The 23277-nt window shown below is 41.9% G+C and overlaps 1 protein-coding gene across 5 annotated transcripts in view; it reads left to right on the top strand.

The window, feature by feature from the left end:
* DACH1 (dachshund family transcription factor 1) overlaps positions 1–23277 on the top strand; it is a 382097-nt gene that overhangs the window by 155738 nt on the left and 203082 nt on the right. For all 5 annotated transcript variants that reach the window (XM_088459396.1, XM_088459403.1, XM_088459406.1 and 2 more), the window contains exon 2: positions 1895–2010. In XM_088459396.1, coding sequence (XP_088315522.1) covers positions 1895–2010 — 116 coding nt within the window. The remainder of the gene's footprint in view (positions 1–1894; positions 2011–23277) is intronic.

Raw genomic sequence — 23277 nt, forward strand, 5'->3', positions numbered from 1 at the left:
AAGGTGCAGCCTTTGTGTCCATATGGTGTCAAAAACAGCTAAGATCTGCACAGACACAGTTGAGGGATTCGAGGACATACTGTATGTTACTGCAGAGCTTTTTGATGTAAGGTTGCACTGGCTGGATTTATGGTTGGCAAAGAATTATAGGATTGCTGTACATTCATATTGGCCTCAGTAGTGTGTATTTATGCATACAGGGCCATTGACTGGGATTGACTATTTTAGATGTAGCTCTAGTATGCTAGTAAGGTGGATATAAATATCTATTATTTCACCAGGGTCTTCAAAAATGAGATAATTTGTTGCGTCTTGATACCATTATGTTCTGGGATCTTACACAGTATGTGTTCCCAATATGATGCTACCATGACTGATGCTGGTTCAAGATTAGATACTGCCGGTGCAGCACAGTACAACATAAGGGGCAGTGGCTTTGTAACTTTTTTTACATTACATAGGGACAAAAGTTGGCCGGCTTAGTTGCCATTTTGCCCACTTAACTAGATTGTCCTCCTTTGGACTAGACCTTCATAACAATTCTGTCCCCACCTATATAGTAAAATAGAGACTCCGTCAGTTCCTACTCTATATAAGGGTCTGAACTGGGGAACTGACCCTGCAGAGGCTGGTTGTAAATATTTGAATTGTCCTATTTTTCAAGTAAGGAACTGGAATATGTAACGTCCCCAAATGTAATGTAATACAGTAACTTTGGCAGGGAAATTGCTAAATATGACTGCAGCTCGTTACAGCCCTAGAACACTGGTTGCAACGGTCCTAATATTAGTTAATTAATCCTTTTTTTGTTCTCAAACCCTATTGTCACAATTTATTTCTCCATTGTTCTATTATTCTGTCTGCTGCACACATCATTAGTATCTCGTTAAGTTATCCATTATTTATATTATTGTGAGGTTTAGTACTATATGGTATTTGTGGTTAGGCAAAGTAAACTGTATTATAAGTTACTTTGTACCAGGAAATCTGCCAATGTGTCCAGGTCTATGTATCAACCTTGTGTCCCTATATCTCCATTTGAAATGTTCTAAAGAATTAGCTGGTGTAATATCACCTACTGTAATACAATGTACCACCAGTTTTAATAAAGTGCTGGTCCTTTCCTTCATTGCTTTGTCCTTTGAATATTCTACATGGAACATAGCATTGGCACTACAAACACGTAACAACGTTTTCGTTCTCAAGGGGGAAGGGGTTAAACCATAGCTTGACTAATCTTTAAATGACAAAAAATAAAGAAATTGCAAGACCTTTTCACACGTTAGATATGTATTGTCATTTATCATCTAGATATCAGGCTAGCAGTGCGAAGTAATAAAACATATCATCGAAAAATGTGCTATAGGTCTGAATCACTCTTTCATTCCACCTCCCAGCTAACTGTAGTATTAAATCAAACAAGCAGAACATTTCCTAAGGCAGCCATTGCCTTTTAATTTCCTGAAGAACCTTAAAATATCATTCATTACAAGTACTACACATATTTGGTTTTTAAAAGTCTCATAAATCAATAGCTGGCTGACTGTAATAATTATTACAAGTTAGTGCATAATTTTCATGCTGAAGGCTGCATGCAGAACTTTAGCATATGCAAACGAGGCAATTCAAACTGTGTATAGATATTAATATGAAGAAGCAGGTAACGAGGTACATGCTATGAATTATGCATCAAGAGCGGCTGATCTTCAATGAGGAAAATGAATTCAGCATGTAATCTAATTAGTGATGGAAGTCTATTACATCTAACTGCAGAAGCAACCGTCCTTGAAACAAATTTATTTACAGTCCATGTTACCACTTGAAACAACTTCCAAATGATGTTTTAGGCAGCCATTTAATTTATTTTTTTTAAAACATTTACCTTTGCTTCCAGCTCCAGACCGGGAAGGCCCCCAAAAAGAACACAGAGCGTGACCTCACCAGAGAACCCACATATTATGCCCCACAGTGTGCCTGGCCTTATGTCTCCAGGGATGATGCCACCCACAGGTACAGTACTGTTTCTTTGTAACAGAGTGCTGCGATAGTTGTCATTAAGAGGAAAACTGTATTATCACTGGAAACAAAAGTGACAAGAACATATATAACAGCATCACCTCTCAGGACCCTGTTCTAAATGTTTTTTTTTTTTAATTTACAGATCTTGTATTATGAAGATAAATACATTTATAAGATCTGTTTTAATTACAGTATATGGTATAAATGGAAATCCTTACTGCTTTATTTAAATAATTAAAGGTCATATATGGAAGTACAGTGCAAATGCCATTTTGCGATATCCCGTTCCTATTTTGTTAATTCCTAGCTTTTACAGGGAATTGTATGGGAAATGTATCAAGCCATCTAAAGAGTAGAAGAGGTTGTCCATAGCAACCAATCATCTACCTATCATTTTATAGAATGTGATTGATAAATGCTAACTAGAAGCTGATGGTTGCTATGGGCAACTTGTCCACTTTTTGGGAGGCTTGATACATGTCCCCTGTGGGTCATAATGGCAACATGTGTAACATTTGCATCGTCTAATAGGAGGAGTTGATGGGATCATTATGTACCTTGCTATTTGTGTGTTAGACATATGAATGTTTGTACAGTATGTAGTTGTCGACAATGATGTATATGGATCCCAGAACACAAGCACCATGGTCAGCAAGTGCTACTTAAAGCATTCCATGCACATCCAGCTGTACAACTGTAACATGATGATCAGTGCCATAACTAGGGGTGTCCGGGTGGTGCCATCGCACAGAGCTGAGTACCCTGTGGGTTCTCCCTGGGGGAGGAGGTGCATTTTGAAGAATTTCCCTATTTTGCAGGAGGATGCAAAGGTATCCTAGTACATATAGTAGGATGTTTTTCCACTTTCTTATAGATGATGGAGATTGGAACTTGATCTCTATTTTTAATTTTCAGACACATCTCATCTAATCAACTGTAGTGATACATGTCTGGCCTAATATACCCTCTTTCATGATTAGCTTAAGACAAAAATACATATTTATGTACTTTTTTTTACATTATCCTGAACCTGCATTTCAATACCACAGAGTCATTGGGCCCCAGTATAATTTGATTCACTGAGAATTGCATCATCAATCTCCCGCCCCCCCTCCAATGACCTGCTAAAGAATGTAAAAGCTTGAAGTGGGGTTCTAAAGTGGAAACGGGTTTGACTTTGAAATAATATTTGTACTGTATTGTTAGGTGGACTTGTACAGAGTCGCTGAGACTGCAGGCAGGTCTATGTGCTGGGGGGTGGGGGTGGTAATGCTTCCTCGATGTGTATACATGTAAGGGTACGGTGCATGCCAGTGTGAAGCCTCAGCGCCTACATAGCCATGGCATCATGGGGGCATTGTTACAACTATACTAGTACATGTCACTGTAATTTTACACCACACACTAAAGCTAATATCTGAACTGGAAAAACGCAGAGTGGGCCTGCATTTTTGTTACTGTTCAGAAATCACAGTGTACGGTGTAAAAATGAAACTAAATTAAACCAGTTTATATAAATGAAAATAATTTCTTTGTAAACTATTTTTTTATTTATTTAATATAGAAAAGATAACATTCAGGAGTCTCAAAAGGGCTTATTAAACAGGTGCAAAACAGGCAATAACCATATTGAAAATGAGAAATCTATATATTGATTAGTCTTGTGTTGTTGTCACATAATAAAATAGTTCATCCTATCAATAAATGTCATTTACAACACAGAAAAATGTGACAATGCAGTGAAATTTATTTTGCGCTAATGCTCACAGATAAGCGTTATTCATATAAATATTTATAATCTTCCTATTTGGGAGCTCTTTTTGAGGAATATAAGAATCATTTCAGCCCATTGATGGTGTTGTGTCTGGAGCATTCAATTAACTGAAGCAAAACAAACCATATATACTAAATCTTGTCCCTTCCAAATAATGGTAATGGAATGAGGATCCCTCCCCTGTCACCCACACCACTCACACTATTTAGCAGGGTCCTAGAACTGACATGTAACTGGGGCCACTGCAAATCACCTGTGGTATTGTTCACTTTCCTTCTTTTTTAATGGGAGAACTAAAACAACAGCTCAAATTGATTCAAACTGAGCCGCTGTGCCGTGGCGTAACTAAGGCATTTGGAGCCCAGAGCAAGATGAAAAACAGAGACCCCCCCATATGTGCATGTGCCAAAAAGTGGACATGACCACAGAAAAATGGGGGCATATCAACAGGATACACCACAGTTTCTCGTCACTCTGGGAACATCCTTTCCATTTAATGCCCCCAGTAGTAGTGCCCCTCTTGCAATGCCCACTGTACTAGTGCCCCTTATGCAATGTCCCCAGTAGCAGTGCCCCAGTAGTGCCCATTATACAGTGCCCCTGGTAGTGCATCCTTATGCAGTGCCCCCAGTAGTGCCCTTTATACAGTGCCTCCAGTAGTGCCCCTTATACAGTTCCACCAGTGGTGCCCCTTATACATTGCCCACAGTAGTGATCACCTAGCAGTGCCCCCAGTGGTGATCCCCCTTATGCAGTGCACCCAGTAGTGCCCCTTATACAGTGTCCCCAGTAGTGCACCTTATACAGTGCCCCCAGTAGTGCCCCTTATACAGTGCCCACAGTAGTGGTCCCCCTATGCAATGCCCCCTATACAGTGCCTCCAGTAGTGGTCGCCCCTTTCTAGTGCCCCCAGTAGTGCCCCTTATACAGTGCTCCCAGTAATGCCCCTTATACAATGCCCCCAGTAGTGGTCCCCCCTATGTAGTGCCCCCAGTGGTGGTTCCCCATATACAGTGCCCCTTATACAGTGTCCCCAGGAGTGGTCCCCCCTATGCAGTGCCCCCAGTGGTGGTCCCCCTTATGCAGTGCCCACAGTAGTGCTCCATATACAGTGCCACCAGTAGTGCCCCTTATACAGCACCCCCAGTAGTGCCCCTTATACAGTGCTCCCCAGTAGTGGTCCCCCTATGCATTGCCCCCCGAAAAAGTGCCCCCAGTTGTGGTCCCCCCTGTACAGTGCCTCCAATAGTGGTTTTCCCTATGCTATGCCCTCAGTAGTGCCCCTTATACAGTGCCCTCAGTAGTGTCCCTTATATAGTGCCCCCAGTAGTGCTCCTTATACAGTGCCCCCAGTAGTGGTCCCCCCTTTGCAGTGCCTCCTATACAGTGCCGCCAGTCGTGGTCACCCATATGCAGTGCCCCCTGTAGTGATGCAATGCCCATGGCCAGGATCGGTATGAATGACCGCCAGACCTATGTCCAGCAGTTCAAATCCTGACGCCGGAAGACCGACACCACTGAAAATCCCGATCAGTAAGTACACTAACTAACTTAACTCTCTCCCCCTAACCCTAACCTTCCCTTAGGGCTGCCTAAACCTATTCCCCCTCCTACGTGCCTAAACCTAACCCCCCTGTCCCCGCAGCCTAAACCTAACCCTCTCGGGGGGGTGCCTAACCCTAACCCCCCCTTCCACTAGCCTAACCCTAACACTCTCAGGGGTGCCTAACCCTAAGTCCCCCCCCCGGGAGCCCCTAACCTAATCCCCCCCCTGCGGCTGTCCTCGGCATTTCGACCGTCGGCTTCCTGACTGCATACCCCCTGGCCAGTAGTACCCTTTTATACAGTGCCTCCAGTAGTGCACCTTATACAGCGGCATCAGTTAGTGTCCCTTATACAGTGCTTCCAGTCGTGGTGACCTCTATGCAGTGCCCCCAGTAGTAATACAGTGCCCCATATACAGTGCCCCCAGCAAGTAATGCCCCTTACATATATAACACGCATACAGCCGTGCCAGCTGCTGTCCACTCCTTCGTCCTCCCACTCGGTCGTCAGTATGGGAGTGATGTCATGACATCTCTATCATCACCCTCTGCAGGAAGGGGAAGGCAGAGATCATGATTGAGCTCTTGCCCAGCTCCGGCTGTGGGTGCAGCAGCCAGTGAGAGTCTGTCTGACTCTCAGTGACTGCTAAAACAAACACACCGCCGTCGGGTAGTATGAGTGTACTCACTGTGGTCCGCACTACACAGACTTTAACGGACCACTGCCGTTGTGTCAGATCTCTATGTGTTTGCCAGGACTCTTCTAAATTAAATAAATCTAGGTACATACTTGTACAATCATACTTCAGATGTGATTCTTACGTTTACACTTAGTCGAAAATCCAAAACAACATGCAGATTCATGTATACACACCTTTACAATCTCACTTGCCATCCATGATCCTCATCTCTCCAAACCATCTGCTGAAATGTTTGTGACTCCATTAACACTCTACAGATATAGAGAGACACAGGGTAACTTTGAGATACACATGGGAGCCTGGAGTGACACGGGGAGTCTGGAGTGACACTGCAGGGGCCTAGAGTGAAATAGGGGTGGCCTGGAGTGACACAGAGAATGGGTGCGCCAATCCATTACTTTGGCAGGGGTGCTCTGACCCCTTGATACAACCCTGCATTCCACACCCTATAAATACAAATAGAACTATCATCTCAACAATTTTCCATCTACCTGTCTGATTGATTTTGAACTATTTATTCCTTTTTTTAACACTTTTTTTTTATCATTTTCCACTGTGTCTTATGATGTATCTGGCTTTTTGTATTTGGTTCTAAAAAAAAAAAAAGAAAGATTCAAAGATGAACAAATAATGTAAACTATAACACATGTAATTTCATTTGAAGTGGTAAAAATACTTGTCATCTGTAAACAACAATACAACTGTGTCAGCCCATGGTACAGTGGTACTGTACATAAACATGATCTGTGCTTTATAGCATAGACACCATTTATTGTAGAAAAAATGCACATTCATATCTTTACATTTGCCTCATTTGTTTTAACTTCATAAGGAGGCTTATTTATGTCTAACATAATGTTCCCTACATTTAATTAACTATATGGAGAGCTTACAATAGCTTATTCTCACATTACTTCTTTGTGGATTGTATTACATAGCTATTTTGTTTTTAGTTCTTTCCACTGATGAGAAAGACATTTGCAATTGTTTACTCCAGATGCCGAAAATAACTTCATTGTGGTCAAATTGCTTTGTCTGTAACAAAATTACATTGTAACTAATGACAAGTCCATATTTCACTGCATGACTTAGATAAGTGCAGGCATTCCTTTCAAGAATACATTCTAAAAATATGTCATGCTGTATGTAAAGATACATTAGAATGCCACGTGCCAGCTTCCTTCCTGATAACTAATCAATAAAAACAGGGTTGTGCAACTGAAACATATTATTAATAAAATCTCACATGACTATTCTTGTGTAAGTATAACACAATGAGAACAAGGCACAATGTGTTGTATTTGTTTTTCACTCATATACCACTATTGGGAATCACATGATTTGCAAATCACTGATAATTATTCCCTTGCTTCTGGTTAAAAATAAGGCACATATTAGCTTTTATTTAATGCATCTACTTATCGCTATGTATAATGAAGGATCAACTGAACATGCATCCTTCTTCCTTATCTATGCATCAACTCAAACACTAGTAACTACAGCAGTATTTTTTATCTATGATATTTCAAAAAAGTTAAAAAGAATAAATAAAATATCCAGTGGTTTTCCAGTAAAAGTAAATATAAAGGTGAATAGCTATATTGATTTACAAATTATTTTATTTTCAAGTGGGACCTGTGCTTTAAAATGTGGATAGCTTGTAACTTTGATTAAAATCTTGGGGACATATTTACTAATTATTAGGTTTCAGACCTGATAATTAGAATTCTTGTCACCACAATTTGTGGCAATAATAATTCACATGAAGTGAAATTATCGCAATAGCAATTATGGGGAGACAGGGCCATTTTGGGCATGCACTGTCGGTATGCAGTCAGGAAGCCGACGGTCGAAATGCAGACTGCCGGCTTCCCGACTGTGCAATCCCGACAGGGGACAAATGATAGGCGTCCAAATCCCGACGCCTATCATTATCCCTATGCCAAGAGCCCGACACCCGCCATACCGAAAGAAGGGGGGGGAGAGTTAGGTTAGGGGCTCCCGGAGGGTTCGGCTAGGGGAAGGGGGGTTAGGGTTAGGCACCCCGGGGGGAGGTTAGGGTTAAGCACCCCCTCAGTAGGCATAGGCTGTGGGGACGGGGACGGGGGGTGGTTAGGTTTAGGCACCTACGGGGGGTTAGGGTTAGGCACTGGGGGGTAATGTTAGGGTTAGGTACCCCTAAGGGAGGGTTAGGGTTAGGGAGGGGAGAGGGTTAGCTATAGTTAGTGTACTTACTGATTGGGATTTTCATTGGTGCTGGTCTTCCGGTCATACCAATCCCGCACTGTCAGCAGGCCACGTATGTGCGGCAGCTATTGCAGGGGTGGTTTCTGGGGGAACCCTCTCCTAATAATTTTTGTGAAATAGAAGCCCATACGGTACTGTAGGGTAACGTCATCTGTAGATGGTGATATCCTATCGGTGCCAAACTCCAAAATGCTTTGCATTCCAGGGCTTGGTAAATCAGACCGCTTCGCAGTACCCATAGAAACCTATAGGGACTGCCGCTACTGTCAGGAATGGAGGACCACAGCTGATATCCGGGATATCTGCTGTGTGCCCTCCTTAATACAGTCAGAGGATCCTAAATATTTGTGGGTATACTCCGAAAATGGGTGTTTTCTGGGTATAATATTTGATAAATATGGCCCTTGATGTTTTTGTAGTGAATTTTCAGTGGTTCAAATTTTCCAGAGATGATTGGCCTCCCATAATAGATGGATGCAGAAGCTCAGACTATTTAGAAGAAAAACATATTTAAAAATGTACAGACTATGGGTTATATTTACTAAAGTGCGGGTTTATAGAAGTGGAGATGTTGCCCATAGCAACCAATCAGATTCTAGCTATTATCTTCTACAAGGTGCTAATTAAATGTTAAGTAGAATCTGATTGGTTGCTATCGGCAACATCTCCAATTCTAAAAACCAGACTTTGGTAAATATACCCCTATGACTTATTTTCACTTAGCTCTTTCTCAAAGGGTTCAATAATGTTTATACTCTTGGGCAATTGTCCAAGTCCCATTGCCCTGTGCAGAGTTCACTAGAAAGGGTAGGAATCTAATAAACTTTCAAAAAAGGAAATTGGGCCATCCACGTGACATAAAGCTTTCGCCATAAAACAGTCTATAATAATCATTCCTTGGAACCAATGGTCTGTAGACAAATTTGTCATAATTATGAGAAAACTTGGGCCAGTGCCACAGCAGGGTGCAGAGCCTTTCCACAGCGCACGTAACATCATGACATCACAGATAGGAGAGGGAGCTGGAAGATGGGTGCCAAACACGTGTCCTGCACCTTTCTGTGTAGCTGAGTACCTCTCCAGATTCCCAGAAAGCTGGAAAAGGGCTGTTGGCGCAGCAATTGTGCCACCCCTCGGTCCTCAGTGGCACTGCATGTTTGTTATGGCCCTAAATTGGATACAGGGCTGGCTTTTGTAAATGCAGTGCATTGTGTGATATATCACTTGTGTGGACTTCTAACCCACTGGATGGGGGATGGCTAGTGCCATATAATGTGGCCACACTGAAGCAGTTTTTCCTGCAGTTCCTCTGTTTATATTAAATGGGCAATTACATTTTCAGCTTAAAAGTTTTAATAAGTCTGCATAGGCTGTACACTAACTATATGGTTTCCTGCTGCTACTAAGTATATACAAACACATGTAATTGGAACGCATGGGCCTATGCATTCACACTGATAGCATCCTGCTGGGTCATATGACAGCAATAATGGTAAGGACAAAATTAATATTAAGGAAAGTTTAGAGATAATAAGGATGCAAATGAGGGTTATTGAAGACCTTAGTGAAACAAAGCAAAAAAAGAGATGGATTGATTTATTAACATTTACTTATATCACATCAGCATATGCTGCTGTACTTTACAATTCAGTAGGGAGAAAGTGAAATAAAAGTTTGCATAGAGTGTCTAAGGTATACGGTAAAACAAGTGTACAATGAGATCAGGGCTGAACTAGGGGCATGTGACCAGAGATGGACGCTAATGCGATCACGACTGCATTTTCGCACACAACACAGTTGCAAAAATATGCTAATGTTAGCAAGGATCACTAAGTATAAATACATCCACTGCTGCCTTCTCACCTGCTTGCGACTACGCATACCTATGTAAACATCGGTAACATCGAAGTACATCGGCAGCCATCTTATCCTTACGGAAGGTCAGACCTGCTGCAGCCATGGGAGATCTTCTGACACGCAGAGTTGCATATGCAATCGCAGTGGCTGATTTTTGCACACCCATATAACAGCGTTTAAACGGACAGGCGTGCCGCGTTTCTGTGACCACTCCCCATTACCACCCCCAAACCATACATGCCTACTCTCCCGATTTGGTCGGGAGCCTCCCGAAAATCGTGTGCGGCTCCCGGCCCCCCAGAAAAGTAGGCATGTCCCCCGGCCCCTCCAGTCCCCCCCGCAATACCTACCCAAACAACTGCAGCGGGGTGGCTGATGACGCGATTCATCATGACCCTGCCCCCTGATTCACAATGCCGTAAATATCGGCATTGTGTAGTGGTGGCGGGGCCAAAATGATGTGAGTGTGTGGCTCCACCCCCAACCCCACCCCAAAACAGAACCTATTCTCCCGGCCACACCCCCTTTTGCCAGCCCCGCCTCCTGCTAAGCTGACCTGGCTGCTCCCTCCCGGAAGGGGCAGCCAGGATATCGGCAAGTATGCCCCAAACACTGGCAGTCTGTCACTCACTTGGCGATGGATTCCTCTGTGTGTGATCGCAATGCAATCGCAGTTAACGCGCAGTGCGGTGCATGCGCAATGGCAAATGATTGCTCGATCTGCTTGAAAGTTGCATTAGCATCCATCTCTGAATCAGGCACAGAGTGCAGGGCTCTGTGGACTGTACTGTTACTGCCCCTTGGCCCTTGCTTTTGGCTAACATGGTGCCTGGAACAGCACCTGGCAGTCAGTAACACTGCGGCAGTGCCGCCCATAACGTCCTTTGGATGCTACAGGCTGGCACCCTGCTGTGTATACAGCTGCACGGAACATCTTCTAAACACTCCATGCACGACATGCTTCCTAGTGCTGGCTGGCGCCGTCCCCTATGCGTAACGTCATGAAGACTTGCAAAAACGGGGTGTCACAGAGGGCAAGACACCCAAAATTACAGTATATTATTTAGAGACTAAAATATGTTTAATTTAATTAACATTTTTTTATTGCTATCAAGCTAATTTCTGACAAATGTTATTTATTCAGGATTTATATTGCTTTATACGGAAAGTCATTTGATTTTATGCAAATAGCTATATTTAAAAAACTATGAGAAAATTAATTCAGCATTATTAAATATACATATTGTAGTACACAGTAATACTGGCAATTTTAAATATATTCACTTGAGGTATTATCAAAGTGAATACTATTTTGTTTAAATATATCAAACTTTGCAGTTTGTTAATTTTATACTACAATCTACAAATACAATACACTACTCAACAAAATTTACAGATGCTGAATTCACTGTAAACATCAGATTTTCTTTATCACATCAGATTGATCAAATTTATCAAATAGCAAAACCGGTAATAGCTATCCGAAATAAAGTAACATAAGTGAAAATTTAAATTAATCTCTATAAATTCAAAATATTCTCATCATATTAATTTATAAAAGACTAATAAAATTACAGTTACACTTAAAAACTGTAGAAACTAAACTTCAGAAACTCTTAAGAATCCAAATTAGTCGAAAATGTAATGTTAATAAAAGACAACACGTAAAGTCACTTTGCTTGAGGGAAATAGGATGCTTTCCATTTGTACTGTCTCATCGTTCTCTCTAAAAAGGTACCAGCAGCAGACCAGCAGTAATCCCCCATCATTGCAGGGTTCCAGCATCCTTGGTAGCAATGCTCCATTGTAAGAATGTCTTGGTGAAACATTTCCCCTGTACATCACTTAAACTACCCAGGTTGTCAGGAAAAAGGTCTAGGTGGGAATGTAAAAAGTGAATTTTAAGTGACATTCTACAAAACATAATCTTGGAGTTGTCCATTCACAATGGCCATGTAGTTGGCCTCTTTTCTGTTCCCTAGGAATCCATGCACAGCAGCCTCGAAGGAGGACCAAGCATCAGACTCAGAGGTCTATTTAATAAGCCTTGGATGGAGATAAAGTGAATGGAGATAATTTCCCAAACAATCAGCTCCTAACTAATATTTCAAACACAGCCTGTGACATGGCAGTTTGGAGCTGATTGGTTGGGACTTTATCTCCATTAATTTTAACTCCATCCAAGGCTTAGTAAATAGACCCCTCAATTTCCATCAATTTAGCTTTAAATATTTAATGCGTAAGCAGTTTATTTATTATTTGGGGACCAACAAATATGCCTTCTTTTAGCTTTTCTTCACTCAATTTTCGAAACTTTTGCTTCAGGTAAGTGAAAGCCTGGCCTTCTTTATCCACAGCTTTCACAAAATTCTTCATTAGGCCCAACTAAATGTGAAGTGTAGGCAAAATTATTCTATGCGGCTCAATCAATGGAGGGTACTTGATGTTTTTCTCTCCAGCAACATAAGTTTCTCTCTCTGGCCACTTCTTTGTGGTATTGTGATTTTTAGTGTCTCTACTTTCCCATAAACACAAAAAACAGCAGTAGTTTGTGAATCCACCTTGTAAACCTAACAAGAGTGCAACTACTGTGCATTAAGTCACAACAAAGATTCCACCAAAGATCCTTAGATTTGATTCCCTCCAACAACAAAGCCTTAAGGGCTCGCCTCTCTCAGCCAATGAACGCTTAACGGCAGGGTTTCCATGGTGAAATCCCACCTATAAGTTCTCATTCGGAAAGTATTGTTTTACAGAACGGTACTTCAGTTCGTGGATCGGGATTTTCGTGTTTTTTTTTTTTCTTTTGTCAAGTCCGTGGGATGCCTACTTTGGACGGAAGAGGACACAACCTCGCATAGGAGACGGTGAGTATGGCTTTTTTTCACAGGTCCCCTGTGGATACTCTACCGGACAAGTGGACCAATGCTACAGGGCTACATAGGTGAGTATGTATACATGTGAGAGTGCATGTATGTTTAATAAACTTATACTGTGTACGGTGTGTGTGTCCTGTGTTTATTTAAACATTTATTTACAGGTGAACTACAGGTACCAGTGGGCCCTTAATGCCCACTGGTACCACTGGTACCTTGGAGAACTTGTGGTTCTCCAAGTATCAGCATGCGGGGTAGGCTTGCTGGGACCTGCAGTTCTACTTGTAAAGACAATATTTGCTATTCTTTATTTACATCACACAATCAACCTGGCCCAGGGGTACTGGGGATAGCCCTGGGCCTGGGGTTCCATGGAGAGGGGGACCCCTTTATTGGGGGGGTCCCCAGCTCCCCAGGGATCCCCATCCTGGGCTGACTAGCGGTCAGGGCTGATACTGCGAACGGGGGGCCTGGTGAAAGGGCTCCCCTGGCTGTGGCATCAGCCCCCCGCTAGAAAAAGTCAGGTGGTGGTTCTGGAAAATACAGGGGAACCCTACTTATTTTTTCCCCCTGTATTTCCAGAACCAGGACCGGATCAGGGCCCAGTGTTGGTTGCGCAGGATACGGGGGGACCCCTATGTTGTTTGTCCCCCATATTTTGGCATCCAGGGTTGGTTCTGACTAACCCGTGCTGGTTGTGCTTAAGTACAGGGGACCCCTACGTTGTTTGTCCCCTGTATTTAAGCACACCCAGCACTGGGCCACTAAAGCCCGGGGCTGGTTGTTTTTTTTTTTTTTGGGGGGGGGGGGCACACCATTTTTTTTTTTTTTTCGCACAGGTTTTTTTTCATTATTTTTTTAACTCGGCAGCACAGACGGGTCTCACGGACACAGATGCAAGTAGCATGGATCTCCTGGTCTGTGCGTGCATCTGTGTCATTGAAATACACAGCAGCACAGATGGGTCTCAGTGACTCGTCTGTGCTCTGTGTCAATCACACAGATGCATGTAGCACGGATCTCCCAGGTCCGTGCTACATGCATCTCTATCGTGTACGATGTGACAAACAGCATACGATGTTTGTCACATCGTACACGATGGGTCGCAGATATTTCTGCAAAACCATCTGATCTACGATGCCGATACACGACGACGGGGATGTGCATCTGCATCGTAATCGTGTATGAAACACTACTTTTTTCACACGATTGGTCATTAAAAAATCGCCCTGTGTATTGGGGCCTTTACTTTCATAAGTTTCTTTCATGTCCACTGCATAGGCTAGAGGCTCAGAATGGAGTTTGCTCCCATTATGGAGTAACACTGCTTTCAGACTACTCTTTGAGGAATCAATAAACAGTTGCCACACACTAGTATTGTGCTGAACACTAATCTTAATCATGAAACCGTTAACATCTGTAAACACATTTATTTTTTCTTTTCAAAAATGTGGCCAAAGAATAGTTTCTTATTCTAAAACTTAAAATTATCGTAACTTGAACCAGAAGGTTCTAATTTTGCAGCCTAGAATTAAAAAGTTTGGCTTGTTGTTTTGACAGTTTCAAGCTACTGGCTTTGCTCTGATGTCCCCAATTCACTGATACTCACACGAGGTACAGGAACAGGCAGCCCTTCTCCATGAGGCACAGGTTTTAGCACTGAAGACACTTTCGGATATTTGACAGTGTGCTTAGTGCTACTGGAGTGCCCAGCAATAGTAGATAGACAAAAAAAACAGTTCATACAGTGGTGCTTAGGCTCACGCCATACCATTGGGACAGCGAGAGGCACCACATGCAAGAAATATGGGGTGCCCATATTTTATCCTGGTCAGCACAAGCATTTTATAAGACTTCTTTATCAAGGCACTAATAGTCTTTCTTTGACTTTGTGGTACAAATTTACTGCATACATAACAAAAGTTAGCAGGATGGTTTACACTCCCATGAATTTTAGAAGCTTTTCATGACTTTGCATGTACTTAAAAACAGCTTAAAAAATTGACTAACAAAGATAAAAGAAAGAATACCACTAATTTTAAAATGAAGAAATAAAAAAAAAAGGTAAAATTGCCACTTGCACTGATCACTGATAGTGGTGTGAGGGCTACATATCCCCTTATGGCGATTATCCAGAGTGTTGGGACACAGAAATGGAGGCTCAGTCGCGAAGCATCCCACTGTGAGACCACCCCCTGGTTACTGGTGGTCATGGTACAGTCCAAAGAGCTTCCTGTTTACTTCTCCCTTTGCAAGCCGGCTGGGAGCTGGGGCAAGAGCCCGCAAACAGCATGGCATCCAGCACTAAGAGGAGGGTTCTGATGACATAGAGAATAAGGAGTCTGAGCAGGATATGTACCCCATAGCGCAGGGAGAAGGGAATCTTGCCAAGCTATTAGTGTGATTAAGTGCTTTAATTTCTGAATTTCAATTTTTCTAAATATCTCAAAAACCTTACAGGATACCAACTTTCTGATAGTATATTTGGATTCTATGCACAGTGTTACAGGTAGATATATATATATATATATATATATATGTATATATATATATATATATACATACGTCAGATGCAAAATGGCTGTGGAGTAGTGTTATTGTTACTGTACATGTTTATTTAGTTTATTAAGTTTATTTAGTATATTCTTTCTCTTTACCTAACCTTTACTGATTATAGAGCACATTTTATTAAAACATGATGTCTAATGGTTAAGTAGGACCTATTTAGTGCATGTACTGTATACAAGCTGACAGGGATTACAAAAGTGCAATTCTTGCCTATGGCAAGACATGTCTTAAAAGCTTGTTGAAATAAAATCTAGTACTTCTGAAACAATTTAAATTAATCATTAGAGCTTCATTACTACTGTATTTTTTTTTTTACACTTTATTCTTGCACATCATCAAGATTTTATCCATCCATCCAGTCCACATCCTAGGGATGGGGTGGGATGACGCAATCTTTCCTAGTGATATGGGTGGGATGGGGGTGGGATGACACAATCCTTCCTACTGATAATGATGGGGTGGGGTGTCACAATCATTCATGGTGATATGGGTGGGGTGGGGGTGGGATGACACAATCCTCTGCAAACTGTTTCATCATAGCCCTGTCCTCTATTCGTAATTCCACAATTTGCAGCATTGCATTACAGGGAAGGTGGCCAAGTAATGCAATTTCCTTGCCACTCCCCCTACACTTATCACCTCCAGCACACCTTCACTCCCCCTACACTTATCACCTCCAGCACACCTTCACTCCCCCTACACTTATCACCTCCAGCACACCTTCACACCCCTACATTTATCACCTCCAGCACACCTTCACTCCCCTACATTTATCACCTCCAGCACACCTTCACTCCCCCTACACTTATCACCTCCAGCACACCTTCACTCCCCTACATTTATCACCTCCAGCACACCTCCACTCCCCCTACACTTATCACCTCCAGCACACCTTCACTCCCCTACATTTATCACCTCCAGCACACCTTCACTCCCCCTACACTTATCACCTCCAGCACACCTTCACTCCTCCTACACTTATCACCTCCAACACACCTTCACTCCCCCTACACTTATCACCTCCAGCACACCTTCACTCCCCCTACACTTATCACCTCCAGCACACCTTCACTCCTCCTACACTTATCACCTCCAACACACCTTCACTCCCCCTACACTTATCACCTCCAGCACACCTTCACTCCCCCTACACTTATCACCTCCAGCATACCTTCACTCCCCTACACTTATCACCTCCAGCACACCTTCACTCCCCCTACACTTATCACCTCCAGCACACCTTCACTCCCCCTACACTTATCACCTCCAGCACACCTTCACTCCCCCTACACTTATCACCTCCAACACACCTTCACTCTCCCTACACTTATCACCTCCAGCACACCTTCACTCCCCCTACACTTATCACGTCCAGTACACCTTCACTCCCCTACATTTATCACCTCCAGCACACCTTCACTCTCCCTACACTTATCACCTCCAGCACACCTTCACTCCCCCTACACTTATCACCTCCAGTACACCTTCACTCCCCCTACACTTATCACCTCCAGCACACCTTCACTCCCCCTACACTTATCGCCTCCAGCACACCTTCACTCCCCTTACACTTATCACCTCCAGCACACCTTCACTCCCCCTACACTTATCACCTCCAGCACACCTTCACTCCCCCTACACTTATCACCTCCAGCACACCTTCACTCCCCCTACACTTATCACCTCCAGCACACCGTCACTCCCCCTACACTTATCACCTCCAGCACACCTTCACTCCCCCTACACTTATCACCTCTATCACACCTTCACACCCCTACACTTATCCACTCCAGCACACCTTCACTCTCCCTACACTTATCATCTCCAGCACACCTTCACACCCCTACACTTATCCACTCCAGCACACCTTCACTCCCCCTACACTTATCACCTCCAGCACACCTTCACACCCCTACACTTATCCACTCCAGCACACCTTCACTCCCCCTACACTTATCACCTCCAGCACACCTTCACACCCCTACACTTATCCACTCCAGCACACCTTCACTCCCCCTACACTTATCACCTCCAACACACCTTCAGGAGATCTCCTAAATGCAGAAGAGAAAAACTTGTGAATTATATCTCATTGGTATTACAATGTAAAATCTATATCAGAACCTAGGATATTCTTTACGCTTGATGTAGTAAATGCTCAGTAACACTCTGTTCTCATGTTATACAAATAATTATGTTACTTGAACAGCAGCAGTTATTAGTAGTGTCACCATACATAGAAAACATATTATTGTAAAATAAAAAAAAATCTTTGGTGGCTTGTGATCACTGCCAATCAATTGAGCTGTGACCCTCCTTAACATTAAACAGGTGATTCGATTAAGTATAACTCAAGCATAAAATGCCCTGCATGAGGCAATGCACTGAATCAAGGAAATTCTAAAATGGCAACGTTCACTTTGTGCTTTGGGCAGTGTAAGCTGCCAACACTTATACATCAAAACTTCACTCACTGTGCGATTGATTTTATTTTATTTTGTTTGTTTTAATCCCCTGCAGCGAGCCATGCTAGCCTTGTAAATTCAGTCTGTATTATTTGATGTTATTGTTTGTTTTTTTAGCATTTTGAATGTTCTACAACCTTTTCAGAGGACGTGCACAACATTTGAAAACACAAAATGGAGATAAAAGCCAACATCCAGTAAAATCAAATCTAAAATTTCTGATAATGTAAGACACCTTTATCAAATATAGGTCACACTGCAGTACTCTAGACACACTTTTGGAAATGGGAACATTCACAAGATATTGCTGAGGTAGATGAGTTGTATTATAATACAATATTTTTATTGGGGATGCCCAATTATGGAGGCTTATGATCTAGAAACCTTTTGTAATTATGCAGGGCCATAGGAAAGGCTTAACAGCACCCTGTGCCAGCCCCTCTCCCTTTACTTATGATGTCATGACATCACACATAGGGGGCAGGGCCGCCAGCACCCAGAAGTGTAGCAGTGGCTGAAGCAACTTCAAGACGCCCCAGGCAGCTGTATAGATGGCAGGGAGCTGGTTCCGTAGTATCCAATGGATGCTGCAGGTGGCCCTGCTGCAGCGATATTGGCTGCAGGGTGCCATTCCAGACACCCTGCTAGCCAGAAGCTAGGGCTGTGGGGCAACGATGGTGCCACCTATCTCATGCCAGGGACAAAGCTGTATGTGCATTTACCACAGTGTTCTACTCAACTTCGATGCAGTGACCCAAAGTGGACCCAACTGACTTAGATGCCTTTTTCTGTTCAACTGTCCTGGGATTGGAGAGTTATACAAGAGAAATACATATTTTGTTAGTTTGCACATAGGGCCTGATTCAGAGTGGACGCAATGCTGATGTTTATGCAGTTAATCAATGTTTGCTACTGAGCTAATGTGTGAAAAGTCCAGAAATCCCTTACTGCACATGTGCCTGCCCAAGTGTCCTATGCTGTTTGAAGTTGCGTATGGCATTGCTAACACTTGAGAATGGGTCCCTGAGTGTTTCATGGTGGAGACTAGATGGTTACCTAAACGTTATCTCAAAAAGGAGCCATTTCATGGGCATGTTAGGGGAGTGTCATGGCCCGGGTGTGTCTGGGAATGCTTCTGCATTCCCAATTGAAAATACACAGCTTCAGAGGTCATGTTTAGTTGGATTTGAGAACAGTAGCTAGAGTAGACCTTAGTATATAGCAAAGGTCAATGATGCGACTGATATTGCATCAATGTTGAAGTGTTTACATTCTCCATTGCAAATGCTACGGAGCCTGAAAGTGGGCATCTCACTGCTCGTGCACTCCATCGCACCAATCCTCACAAAGGAAATGCTAAAATTATCATTAGCATATTCCCACAATCGCTATTGCTAGAGCCACTGCATTACCAACCATCTCTGAATTAGGTCTACAATTGTTTAATCCCCAGGTGAGCAGGAATTCCACATAATCTAACATAATAAAATTTTGGCTTGGATTTTTTTTATTGTCACTTTATATGATTTTGGCAGATCATAGCCTAACACTTCCATACTGACTAAAGCTTTAAAGAAAACTGAAAATATACAATTTTTAAACTAAACAAAGAAGAAAGCTATGATATAACTTGCATAGCCAGCATTATAATTCCGCAGTTTCAGTACCTTTTTATGCTTAACATAATTAACATTACAATGTTTTGTAACTCCTACAACGTGATTGTGGCTTTATGATCTGTATGTTCAACATGGCCATAACAAATTACTGCAGATCATTTATAGAAAAAAAAATCCAAATAATATCTATTTTGTAACTTTGAATGCAGAAAACTAACACAACACTAATAATTAAATGGATTGTAACGCACATAGGGGCCTATTCATTAAGCATAAAAATTCTCTGGAGATAATTAGCTTTAGAACTCTCATGGAGTTCTAGCTAATTATAGGTGGAATTCATCATTCCACCTCTCCATAAGTATCTATTCCGAAAAGCTGTAATTTTTGCGATGACAGCTTTTCGGGAAATAGATACTTTTCCCTGCCTACACTACCTTATCGCATCTGGAAACAGTGCTGCGCATGCACTGCTACATCTGTAAAACCAGCGCATGCGCAGCACTGCCTACAGATGCGTTAAGTTTCGTACCCCCCCTCCCCCCCACCCCCTCCCCCCTGCGTTCACCTTCCCCCCCCCCGACTTACCTGTCCGCGCAGCAGCCTCCGGCTCCATCCTGCTGGTCTGTCATGTGGTTTCCCAGCAGACCACATGACAGATTAGAAAAAAAAAATTTTTTTTTTGTCTAAACTTTCTTGTGCTCTGCTGGGGAGCACACATGTCCGACCAGCCTCCGGAGCCTGAGGACGGAGCAGAGCGCTGGAGGGACTCGTCGGGGGACCTGCATATGCGGATACAGGTAAGTTTCACCTGTATCACAGGTGGCGAATAGTAACTGCATCAAATTCCGAAAATTGATAATTTTCAGAATTTGATGAATACCACAATTTCCACATCCCCATACTAATGTATGGGGAGTGTGGAAATTAATGCAGGGGAACTTAGCAAGGAGATATCTGTGATATCTCCTGTGCTAAGTGGCTACATGAATACCAAAATAACGTTATTTAAGGAAAATGTCCTTAAAAACATTATTTTAGTGTTGATGAATAGGCCCCATAGTGTAAGGATGATATTTGTTATGTGTGTTATATGTTGGTCTTGAATGTCATCAATGTATCTTTCACTAATATACATGCAGTAATATTCATACTGAGTGGTCACATTATTAGGTACATCTACTTACTACACAACTTGTCTTCAGTACAGCCAAACAGACATGGCGTTGACTCAAAAAGGAATCAGAAATGCAGCTGAGAGATGTTAGCCCTATTCACATCAATGTGTACTGTACAGTAGTTGTTGCACTTGTCTGGTGATGGGTCATTAGTTCAAGTGGATTGCTCCATCTCCTCCTACTGTACATACTCTTGATCAAACCAACATCATGAGTGGGAAGTCCACTACATTAATCTAAATGCATGGTCATAAACTGCAACTACTCTATGGATTTCCTACTTTTGTAACATAGGGTTAAGTATAATGAATGTCAATGTGCTGTGTGATGTTCACATGCACACATCCCCATATACTACAGCAGGCAAGCCACTAATTTTCCTACACACCACTATGGAATGAAAATTAGCTGGTTGCTATATACTGTACCTTCACCTGACCACTCAGTTCAGCTACAATGTTTGTATCATCTGGCATTGAAACTACCCAGAGTAAACAATTTATTGGATTCATCCAGCTAATATGGAATTGTTCATCTGTTTAAATTTAGAGCATATGTGATGTGCAAAGCTGGATTAAGACAGTGACACATGCCCCATGCACTACTCTCTCAGAGCCCGTGGCCAGAGCACACTGCTCTACTGTGCAGTCCCATGCATTTTCTAAGGACCTGAAAAGTGGGGCCGGGCCAGATAATGATTGGGGGAAAGCCAGAGTGGGAGCAGTGCTGACAAGAGGTTGGGGGCCAGAGAAGGGGGCTTAGGTCGCACTGTCTCAAGTCCCCCGGGCTTAATCCAGCCCAGGTGATGTGTGATTTGTACCCTAGTGTCCACTTACATGCATTATTCAGCCACTTAATTCCATTGTCCCAACCTTTCTGAGCTCCAACAAATGATCCCTTGATACTTTCCTAGTTTCTTTAAATATCAATGACTGTACGTATGATGCTGTCACTAATGAAGCATCAAGTTATGACAGAAAACAGGGGAAACTAATAAACTGGACACTTCTTATAGAATTCAAAGGTAAATGCAGATTTCTTTGCATCCTATAACGCTTTTGCTATAGAAACGTTACATGCAGTTATTCAGCAACATAAGCTCTCTCTTGATTCATCTTCCAAACTATGGTAATCCCAATTCCACTAGTTTGGTTAAGCAGGCTACAAAACTAATTCAAAATAATACAAAATCATCTGCAGATGAAACGTCTTTTGAAAGGTAAACATTATGTAGCATCTTCCAAAGTAATAGATAGAAGAAAATTGGAGATGGGAAACTAGGTATACCAAGTTCCTGTTGGAATTACCTTGCAATCACTTTTATTGCAAAACGTACAGAAGGTGGTATTTTATCATTTGTTATAATTATACAATGGATGAAAAAGGTTTAAACCTGAATGCATTTATAGAATACTAATTTATTAAATCTCAGTCCAAATTGAGAAATTGGTTTATAGCTAACTCCCTCATCTATCTTTTTTAGAATTTTATGCTGCCATAAAATGTTTCCAAAAACCTCAGCATCGAAGCCTAATGCCTGCTTTGTGGTTATTTAAATTGAACATAATGCTTTACAGCAGGTTTAATATTTTTATAACTCAAAAGTTGTTAACAGCCAGCTGGTTTGTGTCTGCTTTTTATGGTTATTCTTGTCATATGCAGCCTCCACAATTTTTAATTATATTTTATAGTGTATGTTTTTCCTCCTCTAGATTCCCACAGCCACTCTTTGCTTCATAAGATATTTTCCACTGGGAAAATAACAAACATGGTTTAGGGACTCTATCATTGGATTTTTTTTCTGCATAATTACTTCTACAGTGAGTGGGAGAATTTAGAAACTTGTAAAAAAAATAGATAAAATAAAAATATGCTAAATAAAATAAACGAGCTTTTGAGACCTAGCGTGAATCTCTTTGGACAATAGAAATAAAGCACATATTGAGGCTTTTAAATATGTGTTTTGTTATCTGTTTGGATAAATATCATGATTGGTTTTATTTTAATGTTTAATTCACTGCATATGCATGTCTTTGTTTCCCATTGTGCACCCTATTATTTAAACCTTAACTACATAAAAAATAACCAACTTTCCCTTTTGCTTACTATGCTTCTTTGTTAATTCCAGGAGTTTGGCATCAGTGTTCATACCAAGATGTATATTGGTTACTTCCACTAAGCAGACCATTTTTTTGCTGGTTGACTTTGTCATTGGTAATATAGAAACCCAATGCTGACCAACTTTGAACTTGATAGCCAACACCGAGGTGGAAGATAGGAGAAAGAAAAAATAACATTAAGCCAGGTCCATAACTTAGAAATATTATACATTGCAAAATTTGTGGTTTATATATCTCAAGTGAAATTCAAGGGATATATATATATATATATATATATATATATATATATATAAGAAACAAATTCACCGG

Source organism: Taudactylus pleione, unplaced genomic scaffold, assembly GCF_031769625.1.
Source record: "Taudactylus pleione unplaced genomic scaffold, aTauple2 ptg000041l, whole genome shotgun sequence".
In the NCBI taxonomy this organism is placed as follows: Eukaryota; Metazoa; Chordata; class Amphibia; order Anura; family Myobatrachidae; genus Taudactylus; species Taudactylus pleione.